This window comes from Panulirus ornatus, chromosome 10, assembly GCF_036320965.1.
Source record: "Panulirus ornatus isolate Po-2019 chromosome 10, ASM3632096v1, whole genome shotgun sequence".
NCBI classification, from domain to species: domain Eukaryota; kingdom Metazoa; phylum Arthropoda; class Malacostraca; order Decapoda; family Palinuridae; genus Panulirus; species Panulirus ornatus.
Genome location: NC_092233.1, coordinates 36,384,690 through 36,407,663, shown reverse-complemented (window position 1 = coordinate 36,407,663; position 22,974 = coordinate 36,384,690). Strand labels below are relative to the sequence as shown.

The 22,974-nt window shown below is 39.9% G+C and overlaps 1 protein-coding gene across 1 annotated transcript in view; it reads left to right on the top strand.

Annotated features, from left to right (window-relative positions):
* The window catches only part of LOC139750625 (protein brunelleschi-like), a gene marked incomplete at its 5' end in the record, with an annotated part of 205,178 nt that overhangs the window by 80,595 nt on the left and 101,609 nt on the right, over window positions 1–22,974 (top strand). Inside the window, 2 exons of the mRNA XM_071665300.1 lie at window positions 4,795–5,034; window positions 22,768–22,965. Of these exons, the coding sequence (XP_071521401.1) occupies window positions 4,795–5,034; window positions 22,768–22,965 (438 nt within the window). The remainder of the gene's footprint in view (window positions 1–4,794; window positions 5,035–22,767; window positions 22,966–22,974) is intronic.

The window sequence follows — 22,974 nt, the reverse complement described above, 5'->3', positions numbered from 1 at the left end:
TGTCCACTGAGTTCTGTGGTGAAATGTCCCTGCAAGTCCTATCTGTGGCAAATTTTTTTTTGAAGAGGGCTCCGTCATGGTTGAGTGATGTTCTATTTGATACTTGATATATCATATTTCAGTTCTTGTATGGGATAAAAAGGTGTTTTTGGCTCTGTACCCTCATTTTTAAGCATGCCAAAAGTGAAATATTATGTATCTTGATATACATAAATTCAAGATAGCTGGCACTTTGTTAGGAACAAGGAATTAGGCTTAACTTGGGTTTTATTGAAGATAGGATGGTGAATTTGGAGTCTGTACCTACTTTCTGAGACATATAGAATTCAGTTGAATTTATCGAAAACACAACTGGATGTACCCTGATGAAGATAAATCCAAAGTTGTCTAAATAGTATCCATGTGTCATGGAAAATCAATGCAAAAGATGATCATTATTGATCTTAGGGATATGCACTACTCTTTGGATGAACAAGAAATGTTTTTTAGGCTGGTAGAATGAAGTAAGCAATACAAAAATACAAGAGAATGTTTAAGTCAGTCATGTAATAGAAGGATTAACACTGCATAAATGGAATAGCAATAATGAGGCTTTAAACAAACCATAGTTGGTGAATAAAGTTTTTATTTCAATCATGAATTGCTCTATATATTACGTGATTGATACATTCCACAATACATCACTTCAGACACCATGTTACATGCCATTGGATAATACTTAGAATGCATTAAATGGGCATGCAACAATTTAAAAACCAAGTGAATTTGTGATAATGGCATTTTGCTCGAATTCATACTCCAGATGGGTAGGGGTATGAATAACAAACATGAAATTGTGTTTCTAGATGGAAGACACATTGCTCCTCATCTATATACATTGGATGACGTGTGTTACTGCATGTTTGCCCAAAACAGGATGAACACATAGTCATGCAAAACAGCCCTGCTTTGTGATACTTGCATCTTCTCCCACAAACAGTCTTGTGCCCACAGCTAACAATCCATATAATCCAGTCAGTTGCTACTGGTCTGTCAGTCTTAACTAGGCATAGCATACCATTCTAAAGTTGCCAGTCCTAGTCTGTCCCATTTAATTCTTAACTGGTATTTGGCTGAATTGACCAACCTGGACAGCAGATGTGTCATGGATGGATCTGGGGATTTCAGGCTTGACATAATCTGATCTATCTAGGGTTACACAGGCCAGACCTCCAATGCTGTGCCAAGATCTAGACCATTCATGGTATGATTATTGATATCAGCATTGTCAAGATGAAGTTGGAGATGTCTCCTAACAGATTATATACCTGTTCCTGGAAGGAGAGGAAGGCATTCTGCAGTCTTCCCAGTTCCCTGTAATCATCAGCAAATTGCAAACTACTGAAAACATCAATCAGTTAATGAGATTCAAGCTTCACATTCACATACACAAATTTAGCAAGCAAACAAAATTGTTGGTATGAATGATGTGGGGTACACTGTACATATGATACTATGGGCAGTAGCAGTGTATCATCATTCAGCAACTTTGGGTTTTGCTGATTTGGTTTTAATGAAACCATTCAGGAACACATTACTGTGAGCAAGATCAGAAAATTTTGGATACTTGGAAGCGTCATAAACTTTTGACTATATCATCCTCAACAATTTTTTTACCATATCCATTGTCACCTCACTCAGACAGGTATCTCTGTAGTTCTCTCTCAGTTTTCTTTTGCCTATGTCTAAGAATGTTTAGATAGTCACTTTTCCAAGCTCACTCCTCACAATCATGTCCTTGCCATAATAGAGACCTGACTTTGTTTTCAAGCATTTTGCTGTGTAACCTTCCTCTCCTTCAACATAGCTATTAATTAATGTCACCATCTCAAACAAAGAAAAATTGACAACCATCAATCACATCAAGGATATCACAGATTCAGGAATGCATTCTATTTTTTGTTGTTGATGGATCCAGCAGGGTGACCCCCATGGCTGTTTTTCAAGAGAATGACTGACCAAAGTAAGACAGACTTGGCAAACATGATGATACTTAGCTTCAGCTCCTATAATTACACTGACATTATGGACATGGATTTCACAAGTTTCACCCCATTTATCATTCGGTCATCTGCTTTTATAAGCTCACAACTGATTCCATCATTCTTTTGTTTCACATCATGGACATCATGATGGTGTAGAGGAATTCATCTGTCTTTGTCATAATAATCTGGCACTAGCTTCCCATGATAGATAATCATGTTTGATATCGAACTATGGTGCGTAACAATGGTGGATAGCTTTTACGCCATCACGCTCACCTGCTTCTGCTTCTCTGTTTTCTTGGGCTATGGCAAAGGGTTCAGTTAATTTCTGTGACAAAAAGATTAGATTGAGATAGGTAAAGGCTTAGCCCAAAGTATTGTATCAACTCCATCAGCCAACTCTTACACATGAAATGTTCTCCATCTCACAGAATGCACTAGGCTTCATCATTGTAGATCTGAAAAAATAAAAGTACATCATTCTTATTTTATCTTATTTTTATTTATTATACTTGATCGCCATTTCCCATGTCAGCTTGGTAGTGCCAGAAAACAGACAAAGAATGGCCCATCCTCTCTTATACCCATATGTATACATAAATGCCCATACACATACATATACATACATATCAGTATATACTTATATACATACGCAGACATATATACACATGTACATATTCATACTTGCTTGCCTCCATCTATTCCAGGCATTACCCTGCCCCACAGGAAACAGCATTGCTACCTCCTGCTTCAGTGAGGTAGCACCAGAATAACAGACAAAAAAGGCCACATTCCTTCACACTCAGTCTCTAGCTGTCATGTGTAATGCACTGAAACCACAGCTCCCTCTCTACATCCAGGCCCCACAGACCTTTCCATGGTTTACCCCAGATGTTTCACATGCCATGGTTCAGTCTGTCAACAGCACGTAGAACCCAGTATGCCACATCGTTCCAGTTCACTCTATTCTTTGGATGCCTCTCACCCTCTTGTATGCTCAGACCCTGATTGCTCAAAATCTTTTTCACTCCATCCTTCCACCCCCAATTTAGTCTCTTGCTTCTCCTTGTACCCTCTACCTGTGACTCATGTATCCTCTTTGTCAACTTTTCTTCACTCATTCTCTCCATATGTCCAAACACACCCTCTTCTGCTCTCTCAGCTACACTCTTTTTATTTCCACACATCTCTCATACCCTTTCATCAGTGCATCACAGTCTTCAACAGTAACCACTACACTATGGGGTTCAGCGTCTGCTTAATCCTGTTAATCTTTCTAAAAGCCACTCAATTCTTTGTCAAGAAACTCACAAAAATGTGATGTCATTGTCATGGCTGGAGGATGAATGACTGTAGAGAGGAAATATCATGCAACTGCCACATCAGTCACCACCCAAACTTGGCATGTAGCCTTGAAATAGAGGTGTGAAACTTGAGTCATTTAGAGGATTCTTGGCTTAAGTAGATACCTGACTGAAGTAGTTAAGGGGTTAAAAGCAAATTACAAATAAGATTCATAATTTTGAAAGAGATTGGGTTCTTACAGTGTAATATCAGTTTAAATGAGAGGGATTAGAAATTAAAGGGGAGTTTGGGTATTTGATGGGATTATCATTAAGAATAGAAGTAGGAGAAAACAAAAGTTAAAGGAGTAGAAAGGAAAAGCTCTGGTAAATGGGAGGAATGTAAGTGTGGAGTGTGCACAGAGCATGGATTATGGTTTACCTGCCCAAATTCTCAATTATAGCTATGTACTTTTTTCTTCAATGGTCAGTTTTGGGAAAAATATGAACTCAATAGAACTAGAGTGCTAACATAGTGTAGTTAGAATTATGAGTATACTTATCTGTGAACAGAGATGTGAGAAAAGTATACTGTCTGAAGACTTCATTAGAAAGATGCAATATTAAAAACATTTGAATATGGTATAGACTAGGAAATAACGAAAACATTTGAATATGGTGTAGGCTAGGAAATAATGAAAACATTTGAATATGGTACAGGCTAGTAAGACACATGGCACAGGTTGGTCAGAAAATATTGCTATTGAACCCAAGAACCCTCTTCATAGTGCACTTGCACCCCCTAAGGTTGCACTTCTCTGTAGAGCAGGGAAATAATGTACTTCTTTGGAATGAGAATGTCACACTGACAAAACTGCATACTCTTTTCCATCCACTGACAATGATAAACCTTTGTTGAAGGTGATGTCTTGCTTACAATGTAAACACTTGTAGCTAGAGTTAGGTAAGTCCAGCCAGAAGTATATATGGTAATGTGGTTGAAGTCACAAGAAGTAGACCATGAAGCAGATGATCAAATATATTATTAAATTGCTTAGGGCCAGATATATTTTATGCAGAATTTCCTTATGTGTGGTGAAGTCTCCTCCTGCATGGAAGTGTTTTGATTGAAGGATTTAATCCCACTTGACAAATCAGCTTAGCGTGCAAAGCAAAATTAAAAGACATTTATAATAAGTGCTTTTATTCAGTGTAGCATCCTGAGCATAAGGATGTGTGTGAGTGAGCAAAGGGGTATTTTATTTCATCCACTTCATGTAAATAAGAGTGGAGTTGGAGGATGAAGATAGCACATTGCCCAATATTGAAGTGATTTAAAGAAATACTTGGTTCAGTGTGGATTGATAAAGAATTGAATAAGTATGAAGAATATTACACAAGCTTATTGTTTTCCTTCATTTTGTTGCATATTGAGAAATTTTCATGCTTATGGATTGTACATTTTTAATGTTCTTTTTATCTTTTAGATGCTGATCACTGAAGGGGCCCAGTTTGAGGCATGGACATCAACCGTTGTACTAAAAGCAGAAAAGGGCTTCCAGAGTGTAACCCTACGAGGACGACCACAGAGTGCTGGGGAGCTACGGGTGATAGGTTACTCTACTACTGTCATGGGAGTCAGCAGTAACTGTCGCTTAAAATTCATGCCACATCTGAAGATCCCACAGTATACCATAAATGTTGTGCCTGCATTGCCATTGATACAGGTTAGTTTAGTTGTTTAGTTGTGGATGTTTTTAATCCATGAAGCAATTTTGGTTTGCACTTCATCTGGCTGATCTGTTCCTGTAACATCATCATCATTCATCCATCATTCAATAACTAGTGAAATTAAAGAGGTAAATAAGATAAAAAATTTAATTGACTTGAAACAGAATTCCTATAATATGATAATCGCCATTTTGACAAATGTGCATGAATGAAGCAGATTAGAAGGTTACTAGACTCACAAAGCACATATAGATGAAATGGAAGTATATTATGAGAATTTTGAATCAGTAGCAGAACAGTAAACATTATTTATTTATTTTGCTTTGTCGCTGTCTCCCGCGTTAGCGAGGTAGCGCAAGGAAACAGACGAAAGAATGGCCCAACCCACCCACATACACATGTATATACATACACATCCACACACAAATATACATACCTATACATCTCAGTGTATACATATATATACACACACAGACGTATACATATACACAATGTACATAATTCATACTGTCTGCCTTCATTCATTCCCATCGCCACCTCACCACACATGGAATAACAACCCCCTCCCCCTCATGTGTGCGAGGTAGCGCCAGGAAAAGACAACAAAGGCCCCATTCATTCACACTCAGTCTCTAGCTGTCATGTAATAATGAACCGAAACCACAGCTCCCTTTCCACATCCAGGCCCTACAGAACTTTCCATGGTTTACCCCAGACGCTTCACATGCCCTGGTTCAATCCATTGACAGCACATCGACCCTGTTATACCACATCATTCCAATTCACTGTATTTCTTGCATGCCTTTCACCCTCCTGCTTGTTCAGGTCCTGGTCACTCAAAAATCTTTTTCGCTCCATCTTCCCACCTCCAATTTGGTCTCCCACTTCTCCTTGTCCCCTCCACCTCTGACACAAGTATCCTCTTTGTCAATCTTTCCTCACTCATTCTCTCCATGTGCCCAAACCATTTCAAAACACCCTCTTCTGCTCTCTCAACCACACTCTTTTTATTACCACACATCTCTCCTACCCTTTCATTACTTACTCGATCAAACCACCTCACACCACATATTATCCTCAAACATCTCATTTCCAGCACATCCACCCTCCTGTGCACAACTATATCTATAGCCCACGCCTCGCAACCATATATAATTGTTGGAACCACTATTCCTTCAAACATACCCATTTTTGCTTTCCAAGATAACGTTCTCAACTGAGACACATTCTTCAATGCTCCCAGAACTTTTGCCCCCTTCCCCTCCCTATGATTCACATCTGCTTCCAAGGTTCCATCCACTGCCAAATCCACTGCCAGATAAAAACACTTTTCTTCCTCCAGTTTTTCTCCATTCAAACTTACCTCCCAATTGACTTGTCCCTCAACCTTACTGTACCTAATAACCTTGGTCTTATTCACATTTACTCTCAGCTTTCTTTTTTCACATACTTTACCAAACTCAGTCACCAGCTTCTGCAGTTTCTCACACGAATCAGCCACCAGCTCTTTATCATCAGCGAACAACAACTGACTCACTTCCCAAGCTCTCTCATCCACAACAGACTGCATAGTTACCCCTTTTTCCAAAACTCATGCATTCACCTCCCTAACAACCCCATCCATAAACAAATTAAACAATCATGGAGACATCACGCACCCCTGACGCAAATCTACATTCACTGAGAACCAATCACTTTCTTCTCTTCCTACACATACACATGCCTTACATCCTTGATAAAACTTTTCACTGCTTCTAGCAACTTACCTCCCACACCATATATTCTTAATACCTTCCACAGAGCATCTCTATCAACTCTATCATATGCCTTCCCAGATCCTTAAATGCTGCATACAAATCCATTTGCTTTTCTAAGTATTTCTCACATACATTTTTCAGAGCAAACACCTGATCCACACATCATCTGCCACTTCTAAAACCACACTGCTCTTCCCCAATCTGATGCTCTGTACATGCCTTCACCCTCTCAACCAATACCCTCTCATATAATTTACCAGGAATACTCAACAAACTAATACCTCTGTAATTTGAGCACTCACCTTTGTCCCCTTTGCCTTTGTACAATGGCACTATGCAATCATTCTGCCAATCCTCAGGCACCTCACCATGAGTCATACATATATTAAATAACCTTACCAACCAGTCAACAATACAGTCACCCCCTTTTTTGATAAATTCCACTGCAATACCATCCAAACTCACTGCCTTGCTGGCTTTCATCTTCCGCAAAGCTTTTACTACCTCTTCTCTGTTTACCAAATCATTCTCCCTAACCCTCTCACTTTGCACACCACCTTGACCAAAACACCCTATATCTGCCACTCTATCATCAAACATATTCAACAAACCCTCAAAATACTCACTCCATTGCCTTCTCACATCACCACTACTTGTTATCACCTCCCCATTAGCCCCCTTCACTGATGTTCCCATTTGTTCCCTTGTCTTACGAACTTTATTTACCTCCTTCCAAAACATCTTTTTATCCTCCCTAGAATTTAATGATACTCCCTCACCCCAACTCTCATTTGCCCTTTTTTTCCCCTCTTGCACCTTTCTCTTGACCTGCCTCTTTCTTTTATACATCTCCCACTCATATGCATTATTTCCCTACAAAAATCGTCCAAATGCCTCTCTCTTTTCTTTCACTAATAATCAAACTTCTTCATCCCACCACTCACTACCCTTTCTAATCTGCCCACCTCCCACGCTTCTCATGCCACAAGCATCTTTTGCACAAGCCATCACTGCTTCCCTAAATACATCCCATTCCTCCTCCACTCCCCTTACGTCCTTTGTTCTCGCCTTTTTCCATTCTGTACTCATTCTCTCCTGGTACTTCCTCACACAAGTCTCCTTCCCAAGCTCACTTACTCTCACCACTCTCTTCACCCCAACATTCTCTCATCTTTTCTGAAAGCCTCTACAAATCTTCACCTTCGCCTCCATAAGATAATGATCAGACATCACTCAAGTTGCACCTCTCAGCACATTAAAATCCAAAAGTCTTTCTTTCGCACGCCTATCACTTAACGCATAATCCAATAACACTCTCTGGCCATCTTTTCTACTTAAGAATTTTTTTTTCTTTTTTTTTTATGTTGCTGTCTCCCGCGTTTGCGAGGTAGCGCAAGGAAACAGACGAAAGAAATGGCCCAGCCCACCCCCATACACATGTATATACATACGTCCACACACACAAATATACATACCTACACAGCTTTCCATGGTTTACCCCAGATGTTTCGCATGCCCTGATTCAATCCTTATCCTTATGTATATCAATCTTTTTAAAGCAGGTATTGCCAATCACCAGTCCTTTTTCAGCACATAAATCTACAAGCTCTTCACCATTTCCATTTACAACACTGAACACCCCATGTACACCAATTATTCCCTCAACTGCCATATCACTCACCTTTGCATTCAAATCACCCATCACTGTAACCCGGTCTGGTGCATCAAAACTACTAACACACTCACTCAGTTGCTCCCAAAACACTTGCCTCTCATAATCTTTCTTCTCATGCCCAGGTGCATATGCACCAATAATTACCCATCTCTCTCCATCCGCTATCAGTTTTACCCATATCAATCTAGAGTTTACTTTCTTACACTTACACTTTCTTCCCTTGCTCTTGTCCTCTCACTAACCACTGACTTTACTCCCAAGACATTCCTAAACCACTCCTCCCCTTTGAGCTTTGTTGCAATCAGAGCCAAAACATCCAGCTTCCTTTACTCAAGCATACTACGTATCTCTCCTTTATATATATATATATATACATATATATTTTTTTTCTTGCTTTGTCGCTGTCTCCCGCATTTGTGAGGTAGCGCAAGGAAACAGACGAAAGAAATGGCCCAACCCACCCCCATACACATGTATATACATACGTCCACACACGCAAATATACATACCTACACAGCTTTCCATGGTTTACCCCAGATGCTTCACATGCCCTGATTCAATCCACTGACAGCACGTCAACCCCGGTATACCACATCGATCCAATTCACTCTATTCCTTGCCCTCCTTTCACCCTCCTGCATGTTCAGGCCCCGATCACACAAAATCTTTTTCACTCCATCTTTCCACCTCCAATTTGGTCTCCCACTTCTCGTTCACTCCACCTCCGACACATATATCCTCTTGGTCAATCTTTCCTCACTCATTCTCTCCATGTGTCCAAACCATTTCAAAACACCCTCTTCTGCTCTCTCAACCACTCTCTTTTTATTTCCACACATCTCTCTTACCCTTACGTTACTTACTCGATCAAACCACCTCACGCCACACATTGTCCTCAAACATCTCATTTCCAGCACATCCATCCTCCTGCGCACAACTCTATCCATAGCCCACGCCTCGCAACCATACAACATTGTTGGAACCACTATTCCTTCAAACATACCCATTTTTGCTTTCCGAGATAATGTTCTCAACTTCCACACATTCTTCAAGGCTCCCAGGATTTTCGCCCCCTCCCCCACCCTATGATCCACTTCCGCTTCCATGGTTCCATCCGCTGCCAGATCCACTCCCAGATATCTAAAACACTTTACTTCCTCCAGTTTTTCTCCATTCAAACTTACCTCCCAATTGACCTGACCCTCAGCCCTACTGTACCTAATAACCTTGCTCTTATTCACATTTACTCTTAACTTTCTTCTTTCACACACTTTACCAAACTCAGTCACCAGCTTTTGCAGTTTCTCACATGAATCAGCCACCAGCGCTGTATCATCAGCGAACAACAACTGACTCACTTCCCAAGCTCTCTCATCCCCAACAGACTTCATACTTGCCCCTCTTTCCAAAACTCTTGCATTTACCTCCCTAACAACCCCATCCATAAACAAATTAAACAACCATGGAGACATCACACACCCCTGCCGCAAACCTACATTCACTGAGAACCAATCACTTTCCTCTCTTCCTACACGTACACATGCCTTACATCCTCGATAAAAACTTTTCACTGTTTCTGACAACTTGCCTCCCACACCATATATTCTTAATACCTTCCACAGAGCATCTCTATCAACTCTATCATATGCCTTCTCCAGATCCATATATGCTACATACAAATCCATTTGCTTTTCTAAGTATTTCTCACATACATTCTTCAAAGCAAACACCTGATCCACACATCCTCTACCACTTCTGAAACCACACTGCCCTTCCCCAATCTGATGCTTTGTACATGCCTTCACCCTCTCAATCAATACCCTCCCATATAATTTACCAGGAATACTCAACAAACTTATACCTCTGTAATTTGAGCACTCACTCTTATCCCCTTTGCCTTTGTACAATGGCACTATGCATGCATTCCGTCAATCCTCAGGCACCTCACCATGAGGCATACATATATTAAATAACCTTACCAACCAGTCAATAATACAGTCACCCCCTTTTTTAATAAATTCCACTGCAATACCATCCAAACCTGCTGCCTTGCCGGCTTTCATCTTCAGCAAAGCTTTTACTACCTCTTCTCTCTTTACCAAATCATTTTCCCTAACCCTCTCACTTTGCACACCACCTCGACCAAAACACCCTATATCTGCCACTCTATCATCAAACACATTCAACAAACCTTCAAAATACTCACTCCATCTTCTCACATCACCACTACTTGTTATCACCTCCCCATTTGCGCCCTTCACTGAAGTTCCCATTTGCTCCCTTGTCTTACGCACTTTATTTACCTCCTTTCAGAACATCTTTTTATTCTCCCTAAAATTTAATGATACTCTCTCCCAAAACACTTGCCTCTCATGATCTTTCTTCTCATGCCCAGGTGCATATGCACCAAAAATTACCCATCTCTCTCCATCCGCTATCAGTTTTACCCGTATCAATCTAGAGTTTACTTTCTTACACTATATCTCATACTCCCACCACTCCTGTTTTTGAAGTATATATATATATATATATATATATATATATATATATATATATATATATATATATATAGGAAAGGATCACAATTTTGCGCGTGATCAAAATATTCCTATGAGTCCACGGGTAAAATGAAACACGAAAAGATCCCAAGTGCACTTTCGTGTAATAATCACATCATCAGGGGAGACACAAGAGAGGAATATAACAGTCAGTTGATATACATCGAAGAGACGAAGCTAGGACGCCATTTGGTAAACACTCATTCTTTCCATGTGACCAAACCATTTCAAAACACCGTAGGGTAAGAGAGATGTGTGGTAATAAAAAGAGTGTGGTTAGGAGAGCAGAAGAGGGTGTTTTGAAATGGTATGGTCACATGGAGAGAATGAGTGAGGAAAGATTGACCAAGAGGATATATGTGTCAGAGGTGGAGGGAACGAGGAGAAGTGGGAGACCAAATTGGAGGTGGAAAAATGGAGTGAAAAAGATTTTGAGTGATCGGGGCCTGAACATGCAGGAGGGTGAAAGGCGTGCAAGGAAAAGAGTGAATTGGAACAATGTGGTATACCAGGGTCGACGTGCTGTCAATGGATTGAACCAGGGCATGTGAAGCGTCTGGGGTAAACCATGGAAAGTTCTGTGGGGCCTGGATGTGGGAAGGGAGCCGTGGTTTCGGTGCATTATTACATGACAGCTAGAGTCTGAGAGTGAACGAATGGGGCCTTTGTTGTCTTTTCCTAGCGCTACCTCACACACATGGGGGGGGGGTTTATTTCATGTGTGGCGAGGTGGCGATGGAAATGAATAAAGGCAGACAGTATGAATTATGTACATGTGTATATATGTATATGTCTGTGTGTGTATATATATGTATACGTTGAGATGTATAGGTATGTATATATGCATATGTGGACGTGTATGTATATACATATGTATGTGGGTGGGTTGGGCCATTCTTTCGTCTGTTTCCTTGTGCTACCTCGCTATTGCGGGAGACAGCGACAAAGCAAAATTAATAGAGTAAATGAATGAATAATATATATATATATATATATATATATATATATATATATATATATATATATATATATATATATATATATATATATATATATTACAGAGGTGTGAGTTTGTTGAGTATTCCTAGGAAATTATATGGGAGGGCATTGATTGAGAGGATAAAGGCATGTACAGAGCATCAGAATGGGGAAGAGCAGTGTGGTTTCAGAAGTGGTAGAGGATGTGTGGATCAGGTGTTTACTTTGAAGAATGTATGTGTGAAATACTTAGAAAAGCAAATGGATTTGTATGTAGCATTTATGGATCTGGAGAAGGCATATGATAGAGTTGATAGAGATGCTCTGTGGAAGGTAATAAGAGTATGTGGTGTGGGAGGTAAGTTGCTAGAAGTAGTGGAAAGTTTTTATCAAGGATGTAAGGGATGTTTATGAGTTATCAGTGAATGTCGTTTTGTGGCAGGGGTGTGTATATCTCCATGGTTGTTTAATTTGTTTATGGATGGGGTTGTTATGGAGGTGAATGTAAGAGTTTTGGACAAAAGGCCAGGTATGCAGTCTGTTTTGGGTTGAAAGAGCTTGGGAAGTGAGTCAGTTGTTTGCTGAAGATATAGTGCTGGTGGTTGATTCAGGTGAGTAACTGCAGAAGCTGGTGACTGTGTTTGGTAAAGTGCATGAAAGAAGAAAGCTGAGAGTAAATGAGAATAAGAGCAAGGTTATTAGGTACAGTAGGGTTGAGGGACAAGTCAATTAGGAGGTAATTTTGAATGGAGAAAAACTGGAGGAAGTAAAGTGTTTTAGATATCTGGGAGTGGATTTGGCAGCGGATGGAACCATGGAAGCGGAAGTGAGTCACTAGGTGAGGGAGGGGGCGAAGGTTCTGGGAGCATTGAAGAATGTGTGGAAAGTGAGAACATTATCTCGGAAAGCAAAAATAGGTATGCTTGAACGAATAGTAGATCCAGTAATGTTATATGGTTGCAAGGCGTGGGCTATAGATAGGGTTGTGCAAAGGAGGGTGGATGTGTTGGAAATGAAATGTTTGAGGACAATATGTGGTGTTAGGTGACTTGATCGAGTAAGTAATGAAAGGGTAAGAGATATGTGGTAATAAAAGAAGCGTGGTTGAGAGAGCAGAGGAGGGATTTTTGAAATAGTTTGGACACATGGATAGAATGAGTGAGGAAGAGGTGACAAAGAGGATGTATTTGTCAAAGGTGGAGGGAAGAATGAGAAGCGAGAGACCAAATTGGAGGTGGAAAGATGGAGTGAAAAAGATTTTGAGCGATTGGGACCTGAACATACAGTAGGGTGAAAGGCATACAAGAAAAAGAGGTAATTAGAACGATGTGGTATACCAGGGTTTCTGTGCTGTCAGTGCATTGAACCAGGGCATGTGAAGCATCTGGGGTAAACCATGAATAGGTCTGTGTTACCTGGATGTGGAAAGGGAGCTGTGGTTTCGGTGCATTACAAATGAGAGCTAGAGACTGATGTGAACGAATACGGCTCTCGTCTTCTCCTGGCGCTACCTCACTGGAAGGTGGGTGGGGGATGCTATTTTATGTGTGGCCAGGTGGTGACACGAATGGATGAAGGCAACATGTATGAATATATACATGTGTATATATGTAGATGTCTGTGTATGTATATGTTGAAATATATATGTATGTACATGTGTGTGTGTATGGGCATTTATATATATATTATTTATTATTTATTTATTTTGCTTTGTTGCTGTCTCCCGCGTTAGTGAGGTAGCACAAGGAAACAGACGAAAGAATGGCCCAACCCACCCACATACACATGTATATCCATACACGTCCACACCCGCAAGTATACATACCTATACATCTCAGCGTATACATATATATATACACACAGACAAATACATATATACACATATTTATTTTTAATTTTATTTTGCTTTGTCGCTGTCTCCCGCGTTTGCGAGGTAGCGCAAGGAAACAGACGAAAGAAATGGCCCAACCCACCCCCATACACAATGTATATACATACACGTCCACACACGCAAATATACATACCTATACATCTCAATGTACACATATATATACACACACAGACACATACATATATACCCATGCACACAATTCACACTGTCTGCCTTTATTCATTCCCATTGCCACCTCGCCACACATGGAATACCATCCCCCTCCCCCCTCATGTGTGTGAGGTAGCACTAGGAAAATACAACAAAGGCCCCATTCATTCACACTCAGTCTCTAGCTGTCATGCAATAATGCCCGAAACCACAGCTCCCTTTCCATATCCAGGCCCCACACAACTTTCCATGGTTTACACCAGACGCTTCACATGCCCTGATTCAATCCACTGACAGCACGTCAACCCCGGTATACCACATCGATCCAATTCACTCTATTCCTTGCCCTCCTTTCACCCTCCTGCATGTTCAGGCCCCGATCACACAAAATCTTTTTCACTCCATCTTTCCACCTCCAATTTGGTCTCCCACTTCTCCTCGTTCCCTCCACCTCCGACACATATATCCTCTTGGTCAATCTTTCCTCACTCATTCTCTCCATGTGCCCAAACCATTTCAAAACACCCTCTTCTGCTCTCTCAACCATGCTCTTTTTATTTCCACACATCTCTCTTACCCTTACATTACTTACTCGATCAAACCACCTGACACCACACATTGTCCTCAAACATCTCATTTCCAGCACATCCACCCTCCTGCGCACAACTCTATCCATAGCCCACGCCTCGCAACCATACAACATTGTTGGAACCACTATTCCTTCAAACGTACCCATTTTTGCTTTCCGAGATAATGTTCTCAACTTCCACACATTCTTCAAGGCTCCCAGGATTTTCGCCCCCTCCCCCACCCTATGATTCACTTCCGCTTCCATGGTTCCATCCGCTGCCAGATCCACTCCCAGATATCTAAAACACTTTACTTCCTCCAGTTTTTCTCCATTCAAACTTACCTCCCAATTGACTTGACCCTCAACCCTACTGTACCTAATAACCTTGCTCTTATTCACATTTACTCTTAACTTTCTTCTTTCACACACTTTACCAAACTCAGTCACCAGCTTCTGCAGTTTCTCACATGAATCAGCCAGCAGCGCTGTATCATCAGCGAACAACAACTGACTCACTTCCCAAGCTCTCTCATTCACAACAGACTTCATACTTGCCCCTCTTTCCAAAACTCTTGCATTCACCTCCCTAACAACCCCATCCATAAACAAATTAAACAACCATGGAGACATCACACACCCCTGCCGCAAACCTACATTCACTGAGAACCAATCACTTTCCTCTCTTCCTACATGTACACATGCCTTACATCCTCGATAAAAACTTTTCACTGCTTCTAACAACTTGCCTCCCACACCATATATTCTTAATACCTTCCACAGAGCATCTCTATCAACTCTATCATATGCCTTCTCCAGATCCATAAATGCTACATACATATACTTAATTTATACTGTCTGCCTTTATTCATTCCCATCGCCACCTCACCACACATGAAATAACAACCCTCTCCCCCTTATGTGTGCGAGGTAGTGCTAGGAAAAGACAAGAAAGGCCACACTCGTTCACACTAAGTCTCTAGCTGTCATGAAATAATGCACTAAAACCACAGTTCCCGTTCCACATCCAGGCCCCGCAGAACTTTCCATGACACTTTACATGCCATAGTTCAATCCATTGACAGACAGCACGTCGACCCCGGTATACCACATCGTTCCAATTCACTCTATTTCTTGTACGCCTTTCACCCTCCTGCATGTTCAGGCCCTGATCACTCAAAATCCCCTTCACTCCATGTTTCCATCTCCAATTTTGTCTCCCACTTCTCCTCATTCCCTCCACCTCCGATCTTTGTCAATCTTTCCTTACTCATTCTCTCCATGTGACCAAACCTTTTCAAAACACCCTCTTATGCTCTCTCAACCACACTCCTTTTATTACCACACATCTCTCTTACCCTGTTATTATTTACTCGATCAAACCACCTCACACCACATATTGTCCTGAAGCATCTCATTTCCAGCACATCCACCCTCCTGCACACAGCTCTATCCATAGCCCACATATATATGTGTATGTGGTTGGTTGGGACGTTCTTTGTCTGTTTCCTTGTACTACCTCACTGACGTGGGAAACAGCGGTTAAGTATGGTAAATACAGATAGAAATGATTCCTGCAATTTTCAGTACATTTTAATGGGTAATTGATGTGCTTGATAACCTCAGTATTTGGATTATTTTTCTTGGTGAATGCAAATTTTGGACTGAAAATATTTTTGAGGGTCATAAAGGGCTGTATTTAATGATTTTGTGTGATTATTTGCTTTATACCTAATAGATATAAGTTTGCTTGGGGAAGCATTATGAGATATTTTCCATGATTATTACAAGATTAGAAGCATTTCATTATGTTAAATATCAGTTTGAAAACAAAATGATTTTTTGGACAGAAAATACCCGAAAATATTACCTGTGATTTTCTGTAACCTCAGTATTAGGACTGTTTTTTATGCTGAATATGAATCTTTGGTTGAAATGGCGTTTGGAGGTCATTAAGGGTTGTAATGAAGCTTTTGATTATTCTTTTGATTATTTGCCATATATTTATGAGGTGTCTGTTTGCTTGGGTAAGCTTTATGAGATATTTTTTATGATCAGTTCAAGTAATGAAGCATTTCATTATGTTATATTGCAGTTTAGGTTAAGAAAGATACTTTGAATGAGGATTTGCAATATTCGATATTTTTCGAAGGGCATAAGATTTTCTTAATAACCTCAGCATTAGGATTATTTTTCATGCTGAAAACAAATCTGGGGTTGAAATGTTATTTAGACATCATTACGGGCTGTATTGTGGTACAGCTACACCACTGATTCTCTAGCACTCTTGGTTCCAAAGCCTTGCCGAATTTACCATTTTGCTGGACCAACTGTGGTAATGTGATGATAATTCATGAACACACCTTTCACCCACTAAATATACATCTCCCATGAGTCTAAAGTATACCATGGACTGCTAGAAATTCAAATTAAACAAATATTAAATGTTTGAGCACCCTTAGATGATAAGTCTTTCCTTAGATTGTTTGAATCCTGTAGGTCTTCTTTGTCTTCTGTTGTTAGTGTTTTCCTAGGTGTGCATCGCCAGAATAGTGCAGTTTCATCTGCATTATGCACCTGCTCAGTACTGAGGTGCTCGTCAGCTACGTGTTTCACAAATTCATCCATATACTCGGCAGCTCCTTCGTGGTTTGCAAACCACTTTTCTCTGCCCACTTTATTCACAGAAATTCCATGACTCTTCTTGAATCTTTAAAGCCATCCTTCACTATAGTCATGCTCATGTTGTAATTTATGTTCTTTACGGAACAGATTACCATTATCATGCTACCTGACAAGTCCACTCCATCACTCTGACGCTCTTGAAACCATTCCATCTTCACTCAATCGTGCTCAGTACTCATACCATCTTTCATAGTTTTTGTAATTGTCATTTGCTTCTTGGAATCACTGTCTGCAAAGAATTTCAATATTTTTCCCTATGCTTCTTTATATCATAAATAGTTGATAAACCAATACTGTAGATGTCACACAGCTTATGCACCGAAACACCACTGTCCATTTTTTTCAACAGTTCTACTTTATCTTGGATTGATATGGACTGGTTTACGTGTGACACCATGACTGACACTTTCATATGTCTTAGAAGCCATAACTAGGGTTAGATTTAAGCAAAATATGTGAAGAATCTCACAGAATTGCAGTATCACCACCAACAAGTGCAATGCAAAGAATGTAAATAAGTGCGCCATACACAAAATGCCTTCTGTTGCCACCCAGTAAACTACTTTGGTGGCCGCAGTAATTTCAAGTTCCCTCTCGTAATTTTGTCTGGACTAAAGGAGGTGCCAAACCATCAGTTGCTGGAAATTCGATGCTGTACCTGTGTTTAGATTCTTGTGATTATTTACTTTATGTTTAATGGGTATCTTTTTGCTTGGGGAAGCATTATGAGTTATTTTCCACCATTACTTCAGATATAGAAGCATTTCATTATGTTGTATTTCAATTTTGAAACATATTTTTGGGGGCTTTGTTATGCTTTGAACTAAAGCCTGCAATTTTTTTGTATTTTTTCAAGTGACAGATTTTATGATAGCCTCAGTATTAGGGCTATTTTTTTTAGAGAGGAAATTGTGTTTAGGGGTCATTAAGGGCTGTGATTGAGTACTTAATGATTTTTGTGATTAATTTTTTTAGAATGTAATGGATATCTGTTTTCTTAGGAAAGCTTTATGATGTACTTTACATAATTATTTCAAGTAAAAAAACATTTTATTATATTTTGATTTAAACACTTTCAACAGCCATGGTCATATTATAGTAATTCATCAACACACCTCAAACCCACTAATTATACATCGCCCATGTGTCTAAAGTATACCATGGACTGCTAGAAATTTGAATCAAACAAATATTAAATGTTTGAGCACCCTAAGATGGTAAGTCTGTCTTTAGATTGTTTGAATCCTGTGGAGTCTTCTTTTTCTTCTGTTGTTAGTGTTTTCTTAGGTTTGCATTGCCAGAATAAGGCAGTTTTGTCTACATTTTACATTTATTAGTGAAAGAGAAGAGAGAGGCATTTGGACGATTTTTGCAGGGGAATAATGCAAATGAGTGGGAGATGTATAAAAGAAAGAGGCAGGAGGTCAAGAGAAAGGTGCAAGAGGTGAAAAAGAGGGCAAATGAGAGTTGGGGTGAGAGAGTATCATTAAATTTTAGGGAGAATAAAAAGATGTTTTGGAAGGAGGTAAATAAAGTGCGTAAGACAAGGGAACAAATGGGAACTTCAGTGAAGGGGGCTAATGGGGAGGTGATAACAAGTGGTGGTGATGTGAGGAGATGGAGTGAGTATTTTGAAGGTATGCTGAATGTGTTTGATGATAGGGTGGCAGATATAGAGTGTTTTGGTTGAGGTGGTGTGCAAAGTGAGAGGGTTAGGGAAAATGATTTGGTAAACAGAGAAGAGGTAGTAAAAGCTTTGCGGAAGATGAAAGCTGGCAAGGCAGCGGGTTTGGATGATATTGCAGTGGAATTTATTAAAAAAGGGGGTGACTGTATTGTTGACTGGTTGGTAAGGTTATTTAATGTATGTATGACTCATGGTGAGGTGCCTGAGGATTGGCGGAATGCTTGCATAGTTCCATTGTACAAAGGCAAAGGGGACAAAGGTGAGTGCTCAAGTTACAGAGGTATAAGTTTGTTGAGTATTCCTGGTAAATTATATGGGAGGGTATTGATTGAGAGGGTGAAGGCATGTACAGAGCATCAGATTAGGGAAGAGCAGTGTGGTTTCAGAAGTGGTAGAGGATGTGTGGATCAGGTGTTTGCTTTGAGGAATGTATGTGAGAAATAATTAGAGAAGCAAATGGATTTGTTTGTAGCATATATGGATCTGGAGAAGGCATGATAGAGTTGATAGAGATGCTCTGTGGAAGGTATTAAGAATATAGAATATATGGTGTGGGAGGCAAGTTGTTAGAAGCGGGGAAAAGTTTTATCAAGGATGTAAGGCATGTGTACGTGTAGGAAGAGAGGAAAGTGATTGGTTCTCAGTGAATGTAGGTTTGCGGCAGGGGTGTTTGATGTCTCCATGGTTGTTTAATTTCTTTATGGATGGGGTTGTTAGGGAGGTGAATGCAAGAGTTTTGGGAAGAGGGGCAAGTATGCTGTCTGTTGTGGATGAAAGAGCTTGGGAAGTGAGCCAGTTGTTCGCTGATGATACAGCGCTGGTGGCTGATTCATGTGAGAAACTGCAGAAGCTGGTGACAGTTTGGTAAAGTGTGTGAAAGAAGAAAGTTGAGAGTAAATGTGAATAAGGTTATTAGGTACAGTAGGGTTGAGGGTCAAGTCAATTGGGAGGTAAGTTTGAATGGAGAAAAACTGGAGTAAGTGAAGTGTTTTAGATATCTGGGAGGGGATTTGGCAGTGGATGGAACCATGGAAGCGGAAGTGAATCATAGGGTGAAGGAGGGGGCGAAAATTTTGGGAGCCTTGAAGAATTTGTGGAAGTCAAGAACATTATCTAGGAAATCAAAAATGGTTATGTTTGAAGGAATAGTGGTTCCAACAATGTTGTATGGTTGCAAGGCGTGGGCTGTGGATAGAGTTGTGCGCTGGAGGGTGGATGTACTGGAAATGAGATGTTTGAGGACAATATGTGGTGTGAGGTGGTTTGATCGAGTAAGTAATGTAAGGGTAAGAGAGATGTGTGGTAATAAAAAGAGTGTGGTTGAGAGAGCAGAAGAGGGTGTTTTGAAATGGTTTGGTCACATGGAGAGAATGAGTGAGGAAAGATTGACCAAGAGGATATATGTGTCAGAGGTGGAGGGAACGAGAAGTGGGAGACCAAATTGGAGGTGGAAAGATGGAGTGAAAAAGATTTTGTGTGATCGGGGCCTGAACATGCAGGAGGGTGAAAGGAGGGCAAGGAATAGAGTGAATTGGATCGATTGTGGTATACCGGGGTTGACGTGCTGTCAGTGGATTGAATCAGGGCATGTGAAGCGTCTGGTGTAAACCATGGAAAGTTGTGTGGGGCCTGGATGTGGAAAGGGAGCTGTGGTTTCAGTGCATTATTACATGACAGCTAGAGACTGAGTGTGAACGAATGGGGCCTTTGTTGTCTTTTCTTAGTACTACCTTGCACACATGATGGGGGAGGGGGTTGTTATTTCATGTGTGGCTAGGTGGCGATGGGAATGAACAAAGGCAGACAGTATGAATTATGTACATGTGTATATATGTATATGTCTGTGTGTGTATATATATGTGTACGTTGAGATGTATAGGTATGTATATTTGCGTGTGTAGACGTGTATGTATAAACATGTGTATGTGGATGGGTTGGGCCTTTCTTTCGTCTGTTTCCTTGCATTACCTCGCTAACACGGGAGACCGGCAAAGCAAAATAAATACATAAATAAATGAATATTTACACCTGCAAAGGACGGAGGTCCTTGTCTGTTACAAGTTTTGCTAATTTGTCCACATACTCAGCAGCTCCTTTGTGGTTTGCAGACTGCTTTTCTCCGCACACTTTATTCATGGAAATTCCATGATGCTTCTTGAATCTTTGAAGCCATCCTTCGCTATAGTCATGCTCATGCTGTAATTTAAGTTCTTTATGGAACAACTTTGCCTGGTCCATTATCATGCTACGTGACAAGTCTACTCTATCACTCCAAAGCTGCCGAAACCATTCCGTCATCACTCGATCATGCTCAGTACTCTTACCATCTTTCATATTTTTTGTGATCTCATTTGCTTCTTGGAATCACTGTCTGCATAGAATTTCATTCTTTTCTCCCTTTGCTTGTTTATTTTATGAAAAGTTGATGAACCAATACTTTACATGCCACCCAGCTTACGCACTGAAACACCACTGTCTATTTTTTCAACTTCTACTTTATCTTGGATCGATTTGGACTGGTGTTTATGTTTGACACCATGACTGACGCTCTCTTATGTCTTAGAAGCCATAGCTAGGGTTAGATTTAAACAAAATAAGCTAAGAATCTCACAGAATTGTGGTATCACCACCAACAAGTGCAGTGTAAAGAATGTAAATTAGCGCGCCCTACACACGCCATCTGTGGCCGACCAGTAAACTAGTCTGGTGGCCGCGGTAATTTTAAGTTCCCTCACATAATTTTGTCTGGACTAAAGGAGGTACTGAACCATCAGTTGCTGGAAATTCGATGGTGTACCTGTATTCATGAAATTTATAAAGACAGCTTGAGACTTTGCTTGAAACTTAATATATAAAGGATTTGGATTAGAAAAATAATAAAGAAAGAAATGATTCAAAATTATCTTGATAACATAAGTAATACAATTATTGATGCATTAGCAGTTTTCAGTGGGTACTATGAAATTATTAAACAAATGTAATGAATATGAGAGCAAATTGATAATTTCAGAGATCATAAGCAGAATGGTTAATGCAAACACTTTTTAAGAAAGATGTATGAAATAGATATGCTTGTTAACCTCAGTGTTAGGACTATTTTTCAAGCCGAGTGCAAATCTGGGATGGAAATGGTGTTTGGGGGACAATTAGGTCGGGAATTAAATATTTAAGGATTCATGTAATTATGATTATTTGCTTGTTTTAGTGGGTATCAAGACATAAACATCAGTAGCAAAATCATTGATGTTAATGGTAAGTCAAAGTCTAAATGAAAGAATAATTGCAGACATTCACTAGAAGACATCTAATTCTAGTACACAAAGATGAATCGAAGCTAATACCAAAGCAGTACAGACCAATTAGTTTGACCTCACATGTAATGAATGCCTCTGGAAGAGTGATGAAATGACTTAGCTTAGAACATGTGATCAAGAAGAACTACAAAAGTGAAGGCCAACATGGATTTTACTTGGAAAAAGTATGCAGACTCAGTTATTAGTCATTTACAGTGACATGTATGAATGTTTGATGCAAGGAAAGAGAATTGATAATGTTTTTCAGTTTTTTAAAGACATTTAACGAAGTAAAACACAGAAGTTTTGCTACATAAGGTTTCTAAATATGGAGGTGTGATGATAGGAACATAGTTACTTTGTGAAGATCCTTCACAAATGATAAAGACAGACATTGTCATATACTATTAGAATGTATTTAGATATAGAAATTTTTCAGATGAAAATGAATGGATAATTTTTTTTATAAAGCTGTTTCTTTGTACAGATTCTGACTGGCAACAGTAACACGGGAAGTTTAGGAGTTGAGAGGCCAGTTGGTGAGGAGTGTGGAAACTTGCATTTGTCCTTGTCTGCTGGTGAGACACATGAATGCTCAGTGGTGCTACACAATGTTTCTTCCCAACCAGTGGAAGAAATAAGCATTACCCTTGACTCAAAAGTAGATAAGGAAATGCTGAATCAGGTAAGAAAA